General features: G+C 40.0%; 4 protein-coding genes across 7 annotated transcripts; 1 reads left to right on the top strand and 3 right to left on the bottom strand.

The window, feature by feature from the left end:
* Positions 1-196: 196 nt before the first annotated feature.
* Positions 197-9,848, top strand: LOC145940836 (uncharacterized). Of its 2 annotated transcripts, none has more exons than XM_083046450.1 (5): positions 197-485; positions 5,940-6,079; positions 6,328-6,477; positions 6,569-6,724; positions 6,816-9,848. In XM_083046450.1, the coding sequence occupies exons 2-5, from the start codon at positions 5,941-5,943 to the stop codon at positions 6,848-6,850; spliced, it is 480 nt and encodes a 159-aa protein (XP_082902576.1). In that variant the 5' UTR covers positions 197-485; position 5,940; the 3' UTR covers positions 6,851-9,848. The 2 variants fall into 2 exon arrangements, with proteins under 2 accessions (XP_082902576.1, XP_082902575.1); XM_083046449.1 differs by lacking the exon at positions 197-485 and adding an exon at positions 2,863-2,983.
* Positions 9,849-11,028: 1,180 nt separating this feature from the next.
* On the bottom strand, positions 11,029-12,540 carry Wrm2 (wurmchen 2 transmembrane micropeptide). Its single transcript, XM_083046452.1, has one exon. The coding sequence runs from the start codon at positions 12,161-12,163 to the stop codon at positions 11,987-11,989; it is 177 nt and encodes a 58-aa protein (XP_082902578.1). The 5' UTR covers positions 12,164-12,540; the 3' UTR covers positions 11,029-11,986.
* On the bottom strand, positions 12,536-13,151 carry Wrm1 (wurmchen 1 transmembrane protein). Its single transcript, XM_083046767.1, has 3 exons — positions 13,115-13,151; positions 12,855-13,031; positions 12,536-12,735 (listed from the first exon to the last, which is right to left on the bottom strand). Exons 1-3 carry the CDS (start codon positions 13,149-13,151, stop codon positions 12,536-12,538), a joined length of 414 nt encoding a protein of 137 aa, XP_082902893.1.
* On the bottom strand, positions 12,896-15,570 carry LOC145940835 (tRNA:m(4)X modification enzyme TRM13 homolog). Of its 3 annotated transcripts, none has more exons than XM_083046448.1 (7): positions 15,249-15,570; positions 14,951-15,147; positions 14,664-14,849; positions 14,286-14,525; positions 13,731-14,203; positions 13,354-13,586; positions 12,896-13,031 (listed from the first exon to the last, which is right to left on the bottom strand). In XM_083046448.1, exons 1-5 carry the CDS (start codon positions 15,410-15,412, stop codon positions 13,785-13,787), a joined length of 1,206 nt encoding a protein of 401 aa, XP_082902574.1. In that variant the 5' UTR covers positions 15,413-15,570; the 3' UTR covers positions 12,896-13,031; positions 13,354-13,586; positions 13,731-13,784. The 3 variants fall into 3 exon arrangements, with proteins under 3 accessions (XP_082902574.1, XP_082902573.1, XP_082902571.1); XM_083046447.1 differs by having other exon boundaries at positions 13,762-14,203; XM_083046445.1 differs by having other exon boundaries at positions 13,354-14,203; positions 15,249-15,569.
* Between the last annotated feature and the right edge of the window lie 665 nt (positions 15,571-16,235).

The raw sequence follows: 16,235 nt of genomic DNA, 5'->3' as shown, positions 1-16,235 counted from the left end.
TGTATATTCTCTCTCCATGGTTCTATTTCTATTTATCCAGTCTCTCCTTTCTCTTTCCTAGGAGGGATGATCACCATGGTGACGACGGCGAAGAAGGGGAAGATTGGCAGAGGAAGCGGAGGGGAGGATATGCGTGGCGCCTGAGGGATGCCGCGACCGAGGATCCCGGGGAAGGGGGATGACTCCGATCGGCGGCGGCAGTGCCAGTGGCGGCAGCAACACGTAGCAGTCGACGACATCGCAACGCCGAGGAGAGGCAACACGTCCTTTCTTCTCGCACGGACGCGCCGATCGCACGCAGTCGCATCATCATCATCATCACCATCACCATCACCACTTGGAAGAGTATCCTACCCTACGCAGCATCTTAAGAGTGTGTCTCCACGGCTACGTGTTGTCGCGCAACTACGGAACCAAGAGGACCCGGAAGTGGTGCGCCTGGAAGCTGATTGAGCTTGGCCCGTAGTTTGGCATCCCCGTGGCAGGTGAGTCTGTCCCTCTCCGAGAGGGCAAAAGAAAGAGAGAGAGAGAGAACGGAATGCCGCCGCCCGGCCCTCGCTGCTGATCGATTTTCCGCGAGCGAGCGAGCGAGCGAAGCGGAGCGGAGCGGAGCAAAGCGGAGAGACCCGCCCCTGAATCTCTCTCTCTTCTCCAAGAGAGGATTTTTTTGCCGCTGGTCCAGCGCGCGCGGTTGTTCTCTGGGAGAAGCACACAACTAAAAGCAGGCTTTTCCAACGGTGCGCGCTCGTCTGCGACGCAACGACGATCGATGCTTCTTCCGTTTCGTTTCGTTCCGTTCCGTTCGCGCCTCCCCCTCGCTCTCTCGGGTCTCTTACAGTCTCCTCTCGAGCTCTTCATCATCTCCGCTATCCGACCCTTCGGCGGTTCTCTCTTTGCTGTCTTCGGGGTTCGATCCGGAATGGAGAAGCGCGCATCTCCTATAGTCCATAAGAGTCTCTCTCTTGCGCGCGATTTTTCTAAGAATTCCGTATATGTTGAGGAAGTACATGAAATGCCTAGAAATGTCCAGAGGTGGAGTTTACACGATAAGAAGAAGAATGCAAGTCTATGTTACTCTATGCGATGATGTATCAGTTTGAAAGGCGAACAGAAAGGGATAGGAAGCTGTTGAAGACGTATTGAATTTTCAATTAAACTTCTGATCCTTTTTTTCCAGCTTAAATAAGAGATCTTACGCGCACATTCGTCGGCAATTTTCTTCCTCGCAGACAACGCGGGGGCAAACAATTCGTCCCGATTACGCGCACAAGCGTCCGAGCGAAATGATGACTAATTTGCCCTCGTTACTTTCTACAGCTGCGTGACCAGCCGCGTAGGTCTGTGAAACGACACCACGGGTTTTTTAGGACCGCAACACACAGACACGCCGTAACCTTTTAACCCCTCATTTTCGAGCTATTTATATATCGTTTGCGCGAGCGCAATAGCTGCGCGTTGAAGCTGAAGGATAGGACATAGCTTGTTTCTAGGCGACGTCTCTAGCTTCTCACCTTCTAGGATTTTTTCCCTTCCTACCTTTCGTTCAGCTCTTCTACGTTAACTCTATCCCGCTTCTACTACAATCTAGTACGAAAGATAAATGAAAGGTGTCTTCTGACTAGCAGTTGTAGAATAGATAGAACGAATCTGCGAAACATATGTGCCATTTTCTGATCTGTAGCCTCGTCGGAGCTGTCATTGTGCGAAAAAAATAAGATAAAAGAGAGATATTTCCATCCCAGCGTTGATTCAGAATATATCAACAGCCAACTTTTGTTATGATGATAAATTGGCATTTTATACATATAGTATGTAAATAAATATATATAAAAATATCTACGCGAGTTTAAAAACAATCAAAGTTGCATAGTACTATGAACAGTTTTCAACTTTCGCGAAGAGAGCATTCCAGGAGCTATAATATAGTCGCGAAACGCCAAGTTTTTCAGGGACTTGGAAATCCGAAAGAACCCCATATGTTGGGAGAAAATTAAAGGTTTTTTTATTCCAGAAACGCGGTATTTTCAACGAGCGAGAAAATTTAGCATACGCATCTTATATATCCAGCATATATATGCGTCTTAAATGACAGCAATGAAGGGGTAACGTTCAAATCAAGCGCTTGTTTCGCACTTAATTCATGCTGTCAGCCTTTTAAGTCTGATATCGCGCCTCGCCTGTGCTTTATCTGCGGCTTTATTTCTCCTTCGTTATTGATAAATTAAAAATGCGCGTTCTCTGAACGTGGTTTTTCAAGTATGACTTCAAGTATGACGTTGCTTCGACGTGAGACGTCTGACACGTTTAATTAAATATCTCCCTCCTGTGTCTAGGAATATAGAGGACATTGACCTTTTCAGTTTTCTTCGCTCTTCTCTCGATTGAAGAAAAAAATCTCTTTTTTTTCGGAGCAATTGGAGAAAAAAAAATGAGACAAGAGCACTCAACATACATATGAACTCTCGAGGGTATATCTGGACATCGGGCAACGTCCCCTCGTTCTCTCGGATACGTATCTCTCCTCCGGTCTATATTCGACGACATATTATCTGCTTTGCTCGCCGATATCTCTCTTTCCCCCTTCTTTCTCACCTTCTTTCTCTTTTTCTCTCTCCCAGCTCGACATCGCGACATCATCGTTGTCGTGAGCTGACAATAGGCCTTCGACGGCGAAACTTGAACGAAGAGCAACGTCCGCTTTGCTCTCACTCTCATTCGTATGTCTCATTCGCGTCCGGCGTTCCTGATGCGACGATAATTTTGTCAATTCCGTCAATCCGTACGCGCGCGCGAATTGAACGATTTTCCCTATGCGAATTGTTTCAACGCGAGAGCGGAGATTTGCGAGGGGAGGAGAACCGACCCCCCCCCGGCGAGATATTGGTACCCCATGTATGTGTGTGGTTCGCCAAGATTACTGACGGGCACTGATTGTTTCAATGTCGACTAATGGAGAGAATGACTGTAAGGACGTGAAATGTAGGTACGTTACAAAGTGTTGGATCGCACTTCTGGAGAGATTTTTAAAAATTTTTCACCTTTCCATCAATGTTGGTACCCGGGTACCAACACATTGCACTGCAATCATTTCTTCATTCTTTTTTTTTAAGGAGGTTCCCAAACACAAAAGCGCATTCATCGACAAAAGGATTGATTTAGATTCATTGGAGATTTTTTTACTTTTCATTTTTCCTACATCTATATGTGTATCATTGAATTCGATACTTTCATCTCTCTGTATCTTGGAATCATATTCGCGTTTCGACCCTCTGATCCGAATTTTCTAGTCGGAGAGAGCTTTGAGAGCTTCGGGAGAAGCTTTGAAGTGAGGCTGAACTCACTCACAGGGTCTCCGAGAGAGAGTCTTTGAATCTTGAATCTCTATCCGTTCCTCGGATTCGGCGGAGCGACTGAAATTATGCTACTGCTTATTCATGGCTTATATATTCGACAGTGCACAGAGAATAATTTATCCCGAGACGTGAAAGTGTCGGTCACCGAATTTGTCTCCCCTCCCTTCTCCCTCGCGATAATTCGCGACTATATCGTCGAGTGATTAATTAATTTCGCGGCTATTAGTTTGGAGCGATTGCCTCGCATACATTCACATGCAAAGCGACCACATCGATCTAAGGAAAGACCTTGAGTCAATCGTTTATGCGTGCGTATATCGTCGCGCACCCTCCGATAAATCAATCTTCAGCTTCCGAAGCACGTTGGAACACAGCGCTGGTGTACAGATAACCATCCTTTCGTGGGATTTTTGCGCAGTGTTTGTTCGAAATACAATTTCAATCGAACCCGAAATCGCGACGTCGCGTTGTAGACTTTTTGACGAGTCGCGACGAGGGGAGAGATAATTGAAAAAAATTCATTAATCTTAATTAATCCTTCTGTCAATGAACGAGTACCCGGGTACCCAAAGCAAACTTTAAAAGTTAAAAATGTGTCGGAGAACTTTTCTTTGCTTGAAACAAAATACACAAAGGGCCTTTCTATTTAGAATCCTTCTGAAATAATGGGAAAGAGTGTTTGAATGCGCAGCAGCTGCTATAAAAAAAAAAAATTGTCACAGTGCAATTTATTGAAAATACGTAGTTGGCACCTGGGTATCCATATATTGATGGTTGAAATATTATGCATTGACAGAAGGGTTGAAATAAAATGTTAATTGAACCTGAAATTGGAACATCGTAGAGACTTTTTAATGAATCACAGCAAATCTCGATAAGGGGAGAGATAATAGAAAAAAAATTGTTGAATTTAATTAATCCTTCTGTTAATGAACAGGTACTCAAAGCAACTTAAAAATGTGTCTAAAATTTTCTCTGTCCGAAATAAAATACAGAGAGTCTTTGTATTAGGAAACCTTCTAAAATATGATGGGAAAGAATGTTTAATGCCCAGCAGCTGCTATAAAAAAATTACCGCAGTGCAATTTCTCGAAAATATGCAGTTGATACTTGTACATTGACAGATGAAAGAGAAAGATGAAATATTATGCGTTGACAGAAGGGTCAAAATAAAATGTCAATTGAACCTGAAACTGGAACATCGTAGAGACCTTTTAATGAGTCACAGCTAGTGAGTCGCGACGAGGGGAGAGATAATAGAAAAAAATTCATTAATCTCTTTATTAAAGCGATACGTCATCGGCGATACGTCATCGGTGATACGTCGATGATACATCGAGGAGAACCGACGAACGGACGACAAAAGGTGTCATTACACACGTCGATGTTAAATTCGACGGAATGTGCGATTGTGTGACGTTCATTAACGCGCCGGGTTATTAAACTTTTCGGAGCAATGAGCTCGGTTCTCGTTAAGATTTCTTGCGATTATCTCTTGCGGATCTTCTCCTCCGCCCGATGATGACAAGTAGCTCTTGGAACGAGGAGCCGCAAAGGATTCAATTAAGTCCAACAACCGTGCGAGGAAATAACATCGCTCCAATTCTCTCCAAGAGGGAGAATTAGAAAAATATAATTCTATTAGAATCTCTGAATTCGTATTGCATTGAGAATAGACTGCGTTTTAGTTTTTATCTCCTCGAGTCTACTGACCGTTGTACTCGTTTCTTCCAATCTTGTCTGCGTTTCCGCGATAGTTGCGAAGATTTCGATAACAATAATTCAAAGTGCGTTGTGCATGCTAGTAACAAAATTATTCTGAAATATTACACACATTGCATCCTTCAATTATATAAAATAATCATAACGCCATCTTTTTTTTTTTTTAAATTTTAATTAACAACAACTTGACCCTTTAAATGTACAAAATAATGTCACTTGACGTTTCAATTGTATAAAGTAATTGTAACGCCAAATCGTTTTCTTTTTTTAATTTAATTGGCATTTCAAATGTAAGAGAGAGACTTTAGAATATTTGTTGAAGAAGTAAAAAGAGAGCGCAAAAAGCAAAACACTTCGCTACGAAGAATCTTATTTATCGTAAGATTCTGTCGTCGTTCAATTCGGCACAATGCTCGATTTGTTGACCAAGCTCAAGAGGAATACTGTATACGGTCATCGCTATCGCTGAATTATCGAATTTATGATGATACTCGGATTACGCATTCCGTAACTTATTTCGAGGCGTAGAAACGTTTAAAAGATAACACGAGACAAGAAGAGCGCGCTTATTCTCCAACGTCAAAAAGTTATGCATTTGTGTATATTTATATATATAATTTTATTATATTTTATATATTAATTTTTGACATTAATTTATTATACAAGAATCTACATTTGTGTACACCTATATATAATTTTATTATATTTCATATATTAATTCCAAGCTTGTATAAATTTATTATAAAAAATATCTATCGATCTTGTAGCAAATCGCTTTTAGCGTTGCAAACTGCGTCTCCGTTATATTTAAAACGATGCTAATTTTGGAGTTTAACCAAGTGTTCTCGATTTTTTTCTCCACAGAATGAAGCTGTACTGGAGTTTGGCTCTCGTGGCCATCGCCTTGTCGATGATTTTGATGACCGCGCGAGCGGAAGCTGATCTGTGGGAGGAGGATGACAAGGAGGTTCTTGTACGGACAGTGCGCGGCACTAAAGAGCGAAGTGAGTGCCTCTTTCTGCAATTAATCCCTTACTCTTCTCCTCGATAAAATGGCAATATTACTCGATCGAGCGCAGTCGAACACAGACTGTTTTCTGTACTCACACATATATATAGAGACGACATAATTAAATCGGTCCCTATCATCCTTAAAAGTCTCTCTCATGTTCTCTCTTTTGCTTTGTCTCTACTCGCTTGATCGACGTTACGTTCAATTGTTTCTATTGACGTTTCGCATCTGCTGACGCAGCATCCGGCAGCTCTTCGTCGTGCAGATACGTAAAGGGTCAATGGTCGGAATGCGACTCGAATACTAATACGCGGTCCCGCACTCTGAACCTCAAGAAGGGCGACAAGTCCTGCGAGCAGACCAAGATTATTCAGAAGAAGTGCAAGAAAGGTGAGATTACAGTGTGTTACCTATTATTTACATTCTGTAGGAGTTGGGCATGCTAGGGCATGTTTTCTTATCGATCATTGATTGACTGTAGCATGCCGATATGAGAAGGGCACGTGGAGCGGATGCGTGAATCAGATGATGACGAGAACCGATAATCTGAAAGCTAACAGCGACCCAACCTGCGAAAAGACGCGACGACTCACCAAGAGGTGTAAACCGGAGACCAACACCAAAAAATCCACCAAAGGTAAGAGGTCATTCGAATGATCGAATAATTTAATTTTCAAGAAATAAAATTGACAACTAACAAGCGCGATCTTCCTCTTGTTCCTTTCCAGGTGAACGGTCGAACAAGAAATCGAGCAAGCAGTAATCATCCGCCAACTTCTAATAATCTCCTCTAATTGGGCAACGAAAGCGCACTCTCATCTCTCTTCGACCCTTCTTCTACCCTCCTCCTTTTCTCGATACTTTAATATCAATTGATACTTTTCTCCGATAATTATCAATTGATTGCGTGGCAGAGCACAAATTTGGACGGATCGACGATCGCCAATCGAAGCGCGTTTATTACAATTTACTGCCTAGGAATCACGCATTTCGGATGCAGTAACGCGTGATGTGCTGCTGCAACCGCTTTCAGGGTGCGCTCTGCCGTTGGTTAATTATACAAGTTAATTGCTGTTAATAATTCGGGATGGTGCGCACGTCTCGGTAATCACATCTGTTCTCGGCGATATCTCGGAGATATTCACCAATCCATTGTCCAGAGTCCAGAGTCGCGTTTGTGTTGCCGTTTACGCTTTTTTCGATGACGCAGTCGTGACAAAAATGCATGTTTATTACAAAAAAAAATATTATATTTTACACTCGAGTAAAAACTCTTATATTTAACCCATTGACACAATTTGCGACAAGTTCCCTCGTATATAGAGTTATTGATCGCATAAAGGTTTTTCTAAAAATGGACACATTGGACGCAAGATCTTGGACGGTTAAGCCGCGCAATCAGCCGAAGAATCGATTGGGAACCGACACGTATAATATACATGTTCGAGATGACGAAAACGTGAAATTAAATACCGGCTTTTACTCGTCGACACTCGTAGTGATGCATATTTTTGCAATTGAAGCACCGCGAATTCATCAATGCAAGAATTTCTTGGATTCATGACGCAATTATTTTCCCATATATAGCTCTCGAATTCAGAGAAATCCATAAGATTTATAAAAAAAGTTTTATTGGTTTCTTCTGGTATATATATATATATATATATATATATATATATATATATATATACTCTGGTATATATATATATATATATATATATTCTTGCAAAATCTGCATCATTGATTGTCAACGAGGACAAGGCTACATTATAGAGCTCCTCGATTAGAAGGCAGCCGCCATTTTGGAGGTTCGCGCAGAAGATATAATAATAAGATCGTCTGCCAAAGCTGTTTTTTCGTCTTCCCGCAATGATTATTATTAATATTAATATTATTATCGTTTATCATACAGCAGAAAACAGCAGTAACCCCTTTCCTCCCTCCCACCCACCCTCCCTCCCTCCCTCCCTCCTTGACTTAGCTGCTGATACACTTAAAAAATCATGTACAATATATTTGTCATACTAAACAGCTTTCATTCGATTGTCACATAAATATACAATGTTCGGTGTTCAAAGTAATTGTGTCTTGTGTCATAAAAATAACTTGCGCGAGATATTCCGGAGATATTTACGCCGTCGCGAAGGTTCGCAAATTGATGTGAAGGATGAGCGAAAAATGTCAAAATGACGGAATCAAAAAATTGTAAAATCAAAATATAGACGCCCCCCCCAAATTGAAAGATCAAAAAAAGATAGGCTAGAGGTGAAAAAAATGGAAAAAATATAATATATATTAAAAAAATATATATATACACACACATACACAGAATGTTCGCGCGCGAGCCTAATGAATCTTCCCCGGAATGCTCCGCGCCCCCCTCACCCCCTTGACAGGACTGGACTGTCGTCACTTCCGATGTTAATATTCGCAGTTATAACGTTTATAATAATGTATCTCAAGTGATAACTGGCAACATGGAAACTCGCAAGCGAATGAGCATGAAAATCAAACTAAAATAACTCGTCGTCTCGTTATCTCGTCAAGTATACGAGAGAGATTCGTTGGTAAATCTTTTCGACACCACGTGAAAAATCAAATCCCCCTCCCCCCTCCCTTCAACCCCTTCTTCCCCTTGAAAGATTGTATTTGTTTTTAAGTCTAGGTGTATACAGAGGCTCGTCTGGTGAGAGGAAGTTATTAAGCTGTTCGCGCCGTGTTTGATAGCGCACGCGTGTGCGATCCGCGTGCGACGTGCTTTTTTCTTGAGAAAAGTGCGTAGAATATAATAATGATATTATTATATAGTTGAATATTTTTCCTGTAACAATATTTTCGAAAGATATACGACGTTTTTTCTCGTTCCTCCTCGTCTCTCCTTCTCGTAATAAATTTCTACTAATGAAGGTTTGATTCTATATTTTCTCGAATATCGCGGAATTGAAAGATCAGCTCTTCTGATCAGATTTCAAAGAGGAGAAAGAGGGAGAGGAATTTAAAAAATTTTGAAAATTTATAGACGCCGTACGTGGAAAAGCGCACGCGTCGTCAACAAGCGCCTAGTTTTAGCTCTCGTATTACAGCATATCATCATTACGCGTAAAGCGAATCTATTGATAGACTAAGATAGAATTATCTGTTTTATGGGCTCTCTTCTATAGGGGTGTCTATTCGAATCTTGTAAAAAAATTCCCTGAGATTTCTCTGATTTTTCAGACATTTTCCGCCCAAAATTCAGATAAAATTGGAAAATTTTTGAAATTAATTTTGTGCGCATTTTTTAAAAATATTCTCTCTATAAACGAACAAATTAAGAGTCATGCTAGATTCGAGAGTAGGATCTTTGCATTCGCGTTACATTTTCTGTCATTACCAATTATGTAATGAAATTAGAATTACAATGAATTGTGTAAAGTCATGATTCATCCGTATACGGATGTGCATTGTTGCACTGATTGCCAACTTGCGATATAAAGGCAAAATTAAAGCAAAGAAATATTTTTTTACAAAATTGAATAAAATGTCCTAATTTTTCAAGGTAAAAAATTCTCTGAAAATTCCAGGTTTTCCCAGGGAGTAGACACCCTCGGTCTTCTCTAATTACTCTGTCCTTGTTAATTCTTCAACCGGTAGATTCAATTCCATCGAACATCTTCAATTACAAATTATTAAAAGTCGAAGCTACAGATTGTCAAAAGAGCAAAGCTGCGATAAGGCCGACTCATATTTTAACACATGTGATGGCCAAAAAAAAAAAATAATAAAAAGTGGACTCGTATATGCCGGTTGAAAACATTAAATGTTTCCGAAACACGAACGTCCCATCCGTTTCGCAATAAGCGCTAATTACATAAGCGAATTTTCGATATAAGAGGATCATTCGACAGCAACAATTTTATTCTACAAGAGCGTTTTTTGGGATATCCGAAGCCATTCTGCGAGAAATGTGTGATCTACATTTTTTTACGAAATGCAATTTTATCCTTTTCATCTCTCGCTCGCGGATCCTGATGTGCGAAATTAAACAATGTGAAGGATTTCCTGAGAAGGATGTCAAATGCGCGATGTAATTATGTCTCTTAATGTGAAACAGGTGCAACAGAAGTCTCGTGCTTGACTTCTCTGTGTGGAGCTCGCAGGAAGCTCTTCATGTTTTAATCGCATTGTAACATAGCATGATAGGGGATACGAAAATCAGTAAAAATCTAGAGACTAATTTTTCAAATCCTTCGATAAAATTATACAGGACGTTTCGGAAAGGGTGCACGTTAGTGACAAACGTCTGTTTTTGAAGAAATGTCGAAATAGATTTCTCTCAATGATGATTCATATATATATTTAAAAAATTTCGTGAATTAAATTTCGATAATTATTTATAGTATATCAGCGTCTATATTGAATATCAAGACTGAAAAGGATCGTAAAACGTTATTTAAAATCCCTTTTGCAAGAAAAAATCCCTTTCTAGATTTCTTCCAAGATAATCTTTTACCTCTGCGTGCACCTTTTTTTAGAACAATTCTTAGATATTCTAGATATTATAATAAGATCGTTCACAATTTTATTCGTCAGAATTTAAAAAAATTAGAATTGCCGTTCTACTACGGATCGTTGGTTTTCATAATCGATCTTGTTGATGGTTTAATCTCGTTAGTGTAACTTTTTTATAAAAATTGCAATAGATTTTTTTAGCCATTTCTGTTGGTCTCTACAAATCGCAGAAAATTTTATACGTATTTGGTTGATACAAGGAGAATTAAATGGATCGTACATTTTCCAAAGGCACCGATTTGTTGTACAGATTGCAAATGTTTTGCAATTAACGATTTAGAGAGAAAGGGGGAGAGAGAGAGAGAGAGAGAGAGAAATGTTAAAAATATTCGTTTAAATTGTTTATCGTGCGGTTTCATTACTTTGATATCATTCGGTCATTCGGACCACGTAGTTTAGGACAGTTCCTGAATATAAAAGATGTAGCTCTCTCTCCAAATAAAGTCGGTAAGTTTCTTTAAAAACTACTATAAAAATTGTATAATGCATCTACTTACTTATTAAAATAATTGTGTAACCATTACACATGTAACAAAAAAATCCAATGTTGTCAATAAAAGTAAAATATTATATATACAAGAGAGTGACAAGTCCATCCATTCTCAAATTGAACCGAATCGAAACAATCAATTTTTTTACGAAACAATATGAAAGAGATGGAAAAGATTCTTATTACATTAATTTTATTTGTAAATGTATTAATACAAAAATTACAAAAGTGCTCGAGATTATCGATATCATTATATCATTTCGAATAAAGATATATAATAAATTACGTCAAAGGAGAGATTTGGACGGATATAAAATTTAATTTTCTCTCGCAATGACGTCTCGTTATAGAGAGATAAAAATGTAATTAGATCGATTCTATATATAAAAATTTCTTTCGAACAATCGTATTACACTGATTTCCGAGGACATACCATTCATATATGTCTATATATTAATATATAATATAGATATAAAAAATCATTAGTACAAATGTGCAGTAAATGGACAGAATATATGTCAGATCTTCATTCTTACATGACTAATACTGCGTCTATACAATATATATGAGGTGTGTCCCGGAAAAAGAGAATAGTTACAAAAATTTTGCAAGTAATTTATCTCCATGTCCATCTAATTTATTGGCTATTTGTAATCTTTTTCGTTAAAAAATATACGATGTAAGACTGGATTTTCACTTGACGCTATGACACTACATTTCAGTCAAAAGACGTCACATGACCAAAATTGACGAATTGGTATTTTTATTTTTAGTCACGTGACCTCTTTTGACGCTGAAATCCAGCGTCATAGCGTCAAGTGAAAATCCAGCCTTATATACGCAACTTTTGCTGTCCGTTCACACGGAAGCGGACAATTTTCTCGAGTAGGCTTTACCCTCCCATTCCTGATCGGACGGCAGCGGTTCGTGTCGCAGTTTGCAGACACGTGCGCCGTATTTCAGAAACAAGATTATGACGCAAACTACGAAGAGGGTCAGGCAGGCCGAGGCAGGCCAGAAAACGTGCAAGCCCATCGCAAGAGATTACTCCCTCAGTTGTTTGCAACTAATGTCGTGTGCAACTATGAAAAATAGCTCGCTCCGTAAGTGTCTTTTGATTGATAACTTATCTTGTAAAATATATAAAAAAAAGTTAGTCCTAAAAGTGCGCATAAAAGCAGAGCATGTGTATCTATGGGTGATAAACTAGTAGCGAGAGCATTAATGAAATGATAGCCGGGTCAAAGGCTTTACAATTAAGATTAACCGAGTGCAAAGGGCTAATTAGACTCTATTGGAGTCAATTAAACTCTCTTTGCTTTAGACGTATTATGAAGCATGGGATATTTCTCTCACTACTGCTTTCCAATACCACACTGATCACTAGTTGGTGCTGTGTCAACTATTTTAGATCTCACTCTCGCGCTTTTGCATCTCTAGGTACTCCTGCGGCTGCGGTGTGGCTCCCTGTGACTCTGTATCGTGGTACTGGATGATTTCGTGCCTCACTTGCGGATACTTGATACGTCCAGTTTCCAGTTCGCTTAGATCAAGCGGTGGTGTTTTATGTGGTAGTACAGTCCACAGAGGCTGGATCCACCTATTGCCTAAATCCCAATAGGACAATACGTTATCAAAGAATAAGGGCTGTGTCAGAGTTGCATGTATCCGTAGAAGTAGAATATAAGAGCTATGGGCTATATAGAAAGTGGAATTCCTGACTCACCGGTGTGGCGATTCTGCCAATATTCTCGGTGCCGCGTGCACCAGCAGAACACGATATTGAGAATGAACAGGACTCCACCCAGGGCGGTGCAGAGGGCTATCGCGACGTAGAACGGCGTATAGTCACCGTACTCGTGTCCCTTGAAGTAGGGATTCTTCAGGTAATCGTCGCGCTCGTCTAGAATGGACATGTCACAACGTTAACACTCGCTGAAAAAGAAAAAAAAGAAGGGAGTCGATTCAGTGCGGCTAGAAGAGAACCCGTCTCGACGCCTTCAGGCGTGGCTTGATTTGTCATGCGGCAGAGAAAAATTACGCGTTGTAATTTTATTACGGATGAACTGGCGAGCAATTAGCTATACTCTATAGCGATATCGCTATTGTTACCTTCGTAAACGTACGTAAATATACAAGGGCCACAAAATAGGTCAGCGAGACGAAGCACGCGTACGCTAAGTTGACAAAGATTAAGCGTATACAACGTGAAAACTCATACATACCTAATGTTTTTTTTTCCTTTCGCGTGTCGCGTCGTCTCTGTTAATTCTTCGCTTGGTAATATAACAATACCTTACACAAGTAAAACGTGAAAAACACCCGACTGCTTGCGCATCGCTCCTGTGCGTTGGAATGTTTGAATAGCCTTTAGATCACTCGTATTGGGCGGGGCATCCCGTTTAGCGGGGGCAAGTTATTTGCGAATTGCGCCTAGTCGAGTTGATAAGTAGACAACCTGTTTTAGCAACAATTAGTAACAGAGATCAAGTAGATGTCACCAAAGATAGACGACAGATGGTGACAATAGTACTATCAACGAGTCGAAAAAAATATGAATGACGTAGAAATATGCATTTTTATTGCCAACAAGAATAATTACTGATAATTAAAATTGGAATGATCGAGATTACGTTAAATGTTGCCGTCACGATGATCATGTCAATTCTCGTGTAGCCACAATACACATGTTTTCCAGCGAAACGTCTGTGGAAGTGTAATAAAATAGCTCGGCCTTAAATCCAATGCTTTGCAGGAAAGACAAACGACCCCAATTCAGCAGGGTTTTAGCCTTGCGTCCGATAAGTTCGCGTTCGTCCAATTTTAAGGACCAGCCGACGTTGTCGTGTTGCGGTTTGACGTTGCTCTTTAAACGGGAACCGCAGGTCGCCCAACTAACTATGCTGCACAAAACCGAGAACTCATTTGCGGTGAAGTCGCATTGTCGCAGGTATTCTCTGCCCACGTAAGACGAATACTCGCACTTGTGGTGGCAGCAAAACGCGAGGACCAAGCCGCGAACGTCGATTTTAGGCTCGTTGTTTATCGACTTCGTCAAGCAACGTATCGCCAGGTCTGCAAATGCGACGTCATCTTTACAGGGGATATGGGAAATTGAACATTTGTGCTAGCAATGATGAATAAAGTATATGTATACCCGTAGCTGTGCCGCAGAGATGTTTCGCTATCCCGACTTTGTACTTGATTGACTGGATTTCTAGGACCTGATTCAGTCGCAGATCGGCGATATCGGCGCGTATCCTTCTTATCACAAGGCGATTGTCCTCCTTCCTAAGTTTGTTGTCGCGCTTGTGCCGATGACTCGAACGATCGACTAGCAAGACGCAAGAGTTTGATTTGTCTTTTATGATCTGTCCCAGCCAGTATGTTAATAAAGCTGTTGAATAAATATAATTTCATATAATATATTACAGCCTGAATGATTTGTTTTGTTTATGCGTCACAAGAGAAAAAAAACAATTTTTTTTAAATATCAAAAACTGAGAGTCAAAAAGTTTATTCGATTAAGTTATACCTTTTCCTGCCCCAAATTCGATGAAACAAGTGTCGTCTTGCACGAGACCAGCTTGCTCCAAATGTCCAAGTAGAGATGCATTTTGGAGCAAGTGTTTCCTAACGTTATTGCCACAGGTCTCGTCTCTCAATTTGCTCTTCAGCACGTCATGCTGCAATATCGCATGGGAAATGTCTGGTAGCTTGTCTGAATAAGATACAATATATAAATATGAAGATATATATATCATTGAAAATGTTTTCTAAAATATTTCATTCGCTCTACCATATTTTTAAATATAATTTTACCATACGCAGAGTGGATCTTTCTTATCACCGTTTCCAACACAGACTCATCGAGCTGCGACAATGGAACATGAGGTGGTGCCACTATAGCTTCCTCGTCCAAGTTGATTCCCTTGACTATGAATGCAGGTTGCGCGTCCAACTCTCGCTTGGCGTTGCATACATTCAGATGCTTCTTCAGCTTCGATTGATAACACGTGCTGGAAAAAGCTACCTCGATTAGATAACAGAAAACAAAGTGGAAAAATTCCACTCTCTTTTATGAATAATTAATACCCTTTGGATTAATGTAAATACTTGCTGCGTGGGATTCAGCGGACACTTGACTCTCCTGTCACCGGTATCATCAGGATCAGCGATGTCCTGCTGATGCTCACCGCAATAATTCTTGCCCTCGCCAACTGTCATATGACAGAAACGTTTCTTCCGTTTAACAAAGTACATGCAATGGTTACCGTTTGCCATATCCTTTATTTGACAAAAGATAATATTCCTTTCCGCTCGAGAATAATATTTTTTTTGACAGGTTATGTTGGATTCAACGTCAGTCTTCAATATTCCCCATGTTCCGATATTACTGCTAGTACTGAAAATATATAATATATGTAACGTAAACTATAGCTTTTCAGTACTGGCAGTGTATATCGGAACATGCCCATAGTAGAGGCGTCACGTGATTTGGATATTTCTATCGTTCTACCACTAGATGGCGCCACTATTCACTTTTTCCCCAGCAATCCCAGTTACTTCTGTCAGTACGCCAGAAAAGGGCGCCACGTGCACTAAGCGCGATTATGCACTATCGATCTTGAAATCACGGAGATTCTATTATAAGTCGTCGTAATCGTACACTTCTTCAGGTATGCAAAATTACTGTAAAAATAATTCGTTTCTTATATCAATGCGTAATTGAAAGAAATCGCTTGCGAATTGTCCTGTAAAAGCGTTACTTTAATAACAGTATGCCTTTCTTTAGGCTGTTTAAACCGATTAGCTTTATAAGATCAAAATTGATTTCTTCAAAAGTGATATTACTTTTTCTCTCTCTCTCTTCCCTCTAATATATATATATATGAGAGAGCGAGAGAATAAAATTATATATATAGTTAGAGCGAGAGAGTAAAACTGTATAAAAATATATATATAAAGCGGTTTACTGATTTTTGTGGAATTTACCGAATCCTTTGAACAATATTTCCGGATTACCCTGTATTTATTGTTCACCGTCGAGGGATCTGCGCGCGGGTAATTCGCTAATGTAGAGCTACCCTGATACCAGCCCGCGCTC

The sequence above is a fragment of the Prenolepis imparis genome, unplaced genomic scaffold (genome assembly GCF_030444845.1).
Source record: "Prenolepis imparis isolate NDT839.2.m4 unplaced genomic scaffold, iyPreImpa1.0 SCAF_9, whole genome shotgun sequence".
Taxonomy (NCBI): domain Eukaryota; kingdom Metazoa; phylum Arthropoda; class Insecta; order Hymenoptera; family Formicidae; genus Prenolepis; species Prenolepis imparis.
Note: the sequence above shows the minus strand (reverse complement) of the source record. Positions and strands in the feature narration are given on the sequence as shown.

Excerpts from the sequence above, each read along its gene's own strand:
- LOC145940836 (XM_083046449.1), top strand. The coding sequence starts at position 2,940 with ATGTCGACTAATGGAGAGAATGACTGTAAGGACGTGAAATGTAG. Across the intron at positions 2,984-5,939 it reads TGTAAGGACGTGAAATGTAG|AATGAAGCTGTACTGGAGTT; the intron begins GTACGTTACAAA and ends TTTTCTCCACAG. Across the intron at positions 6,478-6,568 it reads TCAGAAGAAGTGCAAGAAAG|CATGCCGATATGAGAAGGGC; the intron begins GTGAGATTACAG and ends GATTGACTGTAG.
- Wrm2 (XM_083046452.1), bottom strand. The coding sequence starts at position 12,163 with ATGGGCTTGCACGTTTTCTGGCCTGCCTCGGCCTGCCTGACCCTCTTC.
- Wrm1 (XM_083046767.1), bottom strand. The coding sequence starts at position 13,151 with ATGACAAATCAAGCCACGCCTGAAGGCGTCGAGACGG. Across the intron at positions 13,032-13,114 it reads GCCTGAAGGCGTCGAGACGG|ACGAGCGCGACGATTACCTG; the intron begins GTTCTCTTCTAG and ends TGTCCATTCTAG. Across the intron at positions 12,736-12,854 it reads TTGGCAGAATCGCCACACCG|GCAATAGGTGGATCCAGCCT; the intron begins GTGAGTCAGGAA and ends ATTGGGATTTAG.
- LOC145940835 (XM_083046448.1), bottom strand. The coding sequence starts at position 15,412 with ATGGCAAACGGTAACCATTGCATGTACTTTGTTAAACGGAAGAAACGT. Across the intron at positions 14,850-14,950 it reads AAAGATCCACTCTGCGTATG|ACAAGCTACCAGACATTTCC; the intron begins GTAAAATTATAT and ends TATCTTATTCAG. Across the intron at positions 14,204-14,285 it reads TCTCTGCGGCACAGCTACGG|ACCTGGCGATACGTTGCTTG; the intron begins GTATACATATAC and ends TCGCATTTGCAG.